This window comes from Triticum urartu, chromosome 2A (genome assembly GCF_056163025.1).
Source record: "Triticum urartu cultivar PI428250 chromosome 2A, HENAU_Tu73, whole genome shotgun sequence".
NCBI classification, from domain to species: Eukaryota; Viridiplantae; Streptophyta; class Magnoliopsida; order Poales; family Poaceae; genus Triticum; species Triticum urartu.
Window position 1 is genome coordinate 764,869,344 of NC_141874.1, and position 6,000 is coordinate 764,875,343.

General features: G+C 47.6%; 1 protein-coding gene across 1 annotated transcript; it reads right to left on the minus strand.

Annotated features, from left to right (window-relative positions):
• Nucleotides 1–1,418: 1,418 nt before the first annotated feature.
• On the minus strand, nt 1,419–3,617 carry LOC125534648 (uncharacterized). Its single transcript, XM_048697816.2, has one exon. The coding sequence runs from the start codon at nt 3,591–3,593 to the stop codon at nt 2,364–2,366; it is 1,230 nt and encodes a 409-aa protein (XP_048553773.1). The 5' UTR covers nt 3,594–3,617; the 3' UTR covers nt 1,419–2,363.
• Nucleotides 3,618–6,000: the final 2,383 nt, after the last annotated feature.

Consider the following 6,000-nt stretch of genomic DNA (forward strand, 5'->3'; position numbering starts at 1 on the left):
CGGGGGCGGCCAGCTCCAGTGCCGCCCCCGGCCCTCGACCTTCTCCGCCCTGCCATCGTTGAGGCTGCACACCCCGACGCCACTCTGGTCATGAACTCATGGTTGTGCGCGTCTTTGCACCGCCACTGGCCATTTTCGGTGTAGTAGATGCAACCGACCCTGAGTTCCGAGTGCTTCCTGGTCAACACGCACAGCATATTGCTTTCCCACGTCATACTGGGGTCCATCCCACCACCCCTGCACATCCTTATCTTCTCCCTTTGCAACACCCCTCTCTGAACTAGAAAAATACAAGGAGGAAGGGCTTGCATTAGCTCGCCGGTAGCCGTATGAGAAGGACATGCTCCGCAACCAGGAGAGAGGAAGAGAGAGAGAATAGATAAGGGATCTGAATGAGTGGAGGGGGAGAAGATAAGGATGTGCAGGGGCGGTGGGATGGGCCCCAGTATGACGTGGGAAGCAATGCAGGCCAACGGATGTGGGCCGATCGCACGTTGCACGTGTGACCGGCGCACCTTTCGGCCGGCGTGTAGGCGTGAAGGGTTTTCCTAATTTTTTTCGGAACTATAATCTGTCATGGAAATCAAATTATGGGCCTTTTTCATAACATAATCTACAATTAATGTTAATAACAAGTTGTCAGTGCAAACGTTGAAGCGTACATTCAATTTAGAAGAATGACAGCTTTGTTGCATGCAGTTGCAACTCAGTATAGATAGAATAGGGTTTTTTATTCCGATCCGAGAGATTTGGAAAACTGGCGGAAACCCAAATCCCCGTGGACCTGGGAAAATACTGTTATTACTGTTTGAAAAATTAAAATGGATTTGAATTTAAACGCCCAGAGCTTATCAAATAAGGTTTGTATGCATTTAGTGGCACAACGCAATGCCTAGCTTGGTGGCAAAGCTTTTGCTCTAGTACCACATGCATGGTCGCGGGATTAATTATATATATTTTCATGGCAAAGTTTTGAATTGATAATTCATTTGAATAAGTCCAGACGAGAAAACCGAAATTCTGAGATTTTCCGGAAACCGGTTTACTGGCACATCCCTAGGAAAAGCCGGTATTGAGAGGAAAAATAACTTGAGATCGATATTTTCGAGGCAAGAAGGAAGTTGGCAACCAAACTGTTGGGTTCATTTAGCCCTAAGAGTGGTACTCGAGTAGTGATAGAAATTGGTGAGTGCCGTCCCCTTGATTCCTTTCGATAATCATGTGGAAGAAATGATTTTGCTTGACAAAAGAGAAGAGTAGTCTGAACAATTGCTTGCTTAAGAAATGACCTCATCTTACTCTGCTCTAGGGTAGGAATAACCAACAATACAAAAGAGAGTAGTACTCTGAAACCCAAGCATCAGCGCCAACAAACAATGTCTGAATTGCATTTTCAGTTTCCCTAATTTTTGAAACCAAATGCACTACATCTCAAACTGCATGCAGCAGCCATCATACCTAAAAAATGAAACCCATTAAACTTTGTTGATCAGGTTAAAATAATCAGCAGAGGCATCAATCTGTGAGCCTGTGCAAGCTCCACTCCTACTGCAAATTTTTGACTAGTACCTGGCTACTTCTGAAAATTGAACACCCTGCAAAACACAAGAGACTAGTCTCGTTGAACCAAATTGAACACCCCGCGAAACAATTTGTCTACCCTACTTAAGACCCCCAGACACTCCTGAAAAATGATGTTGCAGTAAGCAGGCTTCACTAAGTACGCTCAGGCTCTCGATTCGCCCCCAAATTCTCTGCTAGTGAAACAAAACAACAGAGAACGATGGTTGCAGTTTGAAACTAATCTTGATCATCAACAGTGACAAAAGAAAAACATCAGAGGTGTCGATCTGAGGCCGGGAAAACTACTACATTAAACTAGCTACTACTTGCTTACTTGTGAAACTTGAAACAAACACAAAAGACTTGAGAGGCTGAAACCCTGCTGCAAACAAAATTGTTGTAGCTTACTTCTGAAACCGGAACTTACAAAAAGTGCAGTAAGTAAGCAGAGGCTTTCAGGCTCTCATGTCACCCCAAGCAACAGCAGCAACATCAGCAGCACATGCCTTAGCTAAGCTCTGCTGCACACTGCAACAAATTCCCTATTCTGGAAAACAAGTGCACCTGGTTAGCTTGGTTGCAGTCTGGAACAAGTAATTATAATTACTCTTCTAATTTATTTAGTAAAATCTGTTCATCTAGAAACCTCACAAGGCAATAATCAATTAGTACTAATAACTAAAATTTAGTCTGATCCCTGTGGACTAACTAAACTGTTTTCTTAGTTGTCAAGCCTTTTTTGCTGAAATGAAACACTAACCCAGGCTATCAATTACTCGTATCAATGATTATATCCATCATCATGGGATTGAAGGGATGAACCATGCCAGAGGCGGCCAGCTCCTGTGCCGCCCGAGGCCCTCGACCTTCTCCGCCCTGCCCTCCTTGAGGCTGAACACCCCGGCTCCGTTGTCTTCATCGTCCTTGCACGGTCCCTGATCGTTCTCTGTGTAGTAGATGCAGCCGACCCTGAGCTCCGGGTGCTCCCTCGTCGACATGCACAGCGAACTGTTCACCCCCACGAACAGTGCGGCATCCCCGATATCGTCCGTTTCCCTCCACTGTTCGCCGTCAAGGACCTGCACCTTGAAGGAGCACGTCCTCCGAGGGCGGGAGTACTTATCCGTGGTCTCCTCCTTGGACTCCTTGAGCACCACCATCAGCCGGCCGCCCGGCGACGCCACAAGGTACTTGCGGTGGCAGACCGACGAATCTCCTTCCGCATCGGGCAGCCTTGGCGCGATCACCACGCTCATGAACACGCCGCCGGCATTGCCATCCTGCTCCCACGCCTGCACGGTGCCGGTGTAGGTGATGGAGTGGAACTTGCCGTTGTAGTGGACAGCGTCCTCCACACCATCACGCGAGGGAGCCAGCCTCCACCCACCGCCCTCCGCCGTGGCGAAGGCCGGGACGCCGAATCGCGGTCCCGTGATCAGCATGGCGGCGGCGGGGCCCGGCGACGGCGAGTCGCAGTCGGAGAGGACGACCTTGCGATAGAAGAAGCGACGCATCAGCTCGGCACCCATCGTGAACGTACCCTGCGGCGGGCAGTCGCCGCCGACGTGGTACGGGGGACCCCTGAGGAAGTCTTTCGGCTGGAGCATCATGAAGCTGAAGCCGCCCCACTTCTCCAGGAGGCCCGGGATGGTGGTGATGGCCGGGAGCGCACGCTGCTCTCCGGTGACCGGGTTGACGAGGCGGATCCGGGCCCGGTCGTCGGCGGTGACGAGCCAGGCGCCGGAGGAGGAGGAGCCTAGGACGACGTGGCCGCGTAACGCGGGCTCCGGGGCGCGTAGGGTGGTGGCAATGCGATCGGAGAGCGAGAAGAGCATCGCGGTCTCCGGGTCGTCGCCGCAGGGCAGGACGAGCCACGGCGCCTCTGGCCTGAACGCGCCGCGCGAGGCCGGGAAGGCGGCGGCGAAGGCGAGGCGGTCGAGGGGGCTCAGACGGGCTTGGATGTTGGCCAGCATGTCCGGCGGGAGGTCGGCGGCGACGGCGATGGCCGCCTTTGCTCGATCTCGCCGCATCGGAAGGATCGATTAGGGATTGGGAGGAGGATGGTCTGCGTCGTCGGATTGGAGATTAACGATTTCAAAGTTATATATTACGGACGTTAACCTTTACCGCCTATGCCTCACTTGTCACTTCTGGTTTTTTTTATGACAAATCCCTCCGTTCCGACTAAGATTTCCTCCAGCATTAGGTCAAAAAAAGGAGCAATTTTTTTAAAAAAGATTTTCCGCAGCATCCAGAAAAAGGAAGGTATTTTTTTTTTAAGCATATGATCCTCGCCGAACAACAAACCATCAAATCTGACGATCTGCGGGATCAAAACATCACAGGCTTCGATGTGTTAGTCCTCACGCTTGAAATCTCATGTCAACTTTAGTGATGTTGCTGTAATCAAATCAGTTGTAGGTCAAACAATCAATTTTCATCTACTATGCTTTTGTCTTCTCCAAGGTACATTACAGATTTCCAAAGTTGCCAAGGTCTCAGAGAACTAAATTTGCCATCTCACCCAAATTTTCCATGTCTTTCAGAGAACTAAATCCCTATGAAAAAACTACTAAATTTGCCATGTTCCCAGACTTGGAAGTATGGTTTCTAATTCATGGCAACAATGTGTAAAAAATGGATTGATGTTTAGAAATCATTATAATCATGTTTTTCTAGTCATGGCATACTTAGAAATATTTCTATATTTTCGCATGGGAAGTTCATAACAAATTTTTTCTTCCAAACATGAAAAATTTAGGTCTTTTTGCAACACTCTGATGGCAAGCTTTAGGAATTTGCGGTTTCTGCTTGTGCTTTATTTCCTTGTTGGTTTCCCCTTTCTCCCTGGCTCTTGGCTTGTAAGAAGACACGTGTCACTGTCTCGGCTTTTTCCCTCAAATACAAATGACGCACACCTTTGGTTTGGTGTGTATCCGAGAAAAATAGTATTAGCTACTGTGTACAATATAACATTCAGGCAGATGGTTTCAAGTTTCAGAAGTGCGGAAATGTTAGCTAGTTTGGGGTACCATATTACAGATGGTTTCCCTGACCTAATCTACTTACTATGCAAGCTTTTTAAGACACATTGGGGGATCAGAAGTAAGCAGATTACACTTTAATTTTTTGTTTGTTTCAAACTTCAACCAAGTTGAGTGGTCAAGATTCACAAGTCGAGAAGTGTTGTAGCCTAAATTTTTCAGGAGCTTGTAAGGCTCACATTTTGCCATGCCATGCATGATGAGAACACAGCGTTCCCCCCTCCCCCCGCCCGCCCTGCATGTGGTGATCAGGGATTAGTTGCTCTTTGGACAATCAGGATGTTGTTGGAACTGAATGGTGCAACTAGAAGTGATTGATTCATCAGTTTTTTCATTGGGATATTATGATTCATCAGAGTTGGTGGTGTGCCTGCGGTTGCAAATTCATACATTCTGTGCTCGCACATACATACCTGTGAATCGGGAGGGAGAGATGTCTCAAGATTTACAAACTGCAAACGCAGATCATCAGTAGCAGAGCTCAATGAGCACATGCCGCACGTCGCTCAAGGTGGCAATGGGTCCTGAAACCCGCCCCGTGGGTTTTTGCCCTATTAGGAGACACGGATGGGCGTCTTTCTATCCCTGTGGGGTTGCTGGTGGGTACATTATAAAACCCGCCATGTTTCACGAATTTAAACCGTTTCAGTAGTACCCGAACTCGAAACCCGACAATACCGTCAAAATACATTTTCTTTAGCATGCCATTGATCAATCTTGAATCAAGCGGCCCAAAGAAAGAGCGCCAGAGCGCAAAACCCGGTGGGTTTCGTCCTCGTTGCCATCTTGACACGCTGTCACCGCCGAATATGAACCACGCATCCACATCGACCGTCTCTTAGAGTCGAACTGACCAAGCAACGGTGATTTTTTAATCAGATTATTGGGAATTTCTGCGAGCAAAATCAAGCCCGACCTGTCCACCGCCAAAGCTTGATTAAGAATGTCACACAGACCTAAAGCCCGCCAAACTTCCCAAGCTTGGCTGCAGGTGAACATCAAATGGTGAATATCTTGAGCACCTTGCTTGCATAAGGGGCATTGCGGCAAGACTTCAATATCCCTTTCCCGAAAAAAAAAATCCCTAGCTGCCAAATACATGCAGCTCTTCTCTATTGTTATATATTTGTTACATGAAGTCAAATAATTTAACGTCTCCCTCGAAGAATTTAAAACCAAACCTACAATGGGCACCTTTTGCTGTGTTGCAATTTGATGGCAAAAGGAAGCATCCAAAATTGCTTTCTAAGCACTCCAGCAAAAAACATATGTCGTGTATAGATTCGCAAAAAAAAACATATGTAGTGTATAATGCGCATAAACTATTTAATTTTAGCTTCAACCTTGCAATTTAACCCACCCAACAAGCAAGGGAATCAATCATGATATCGAC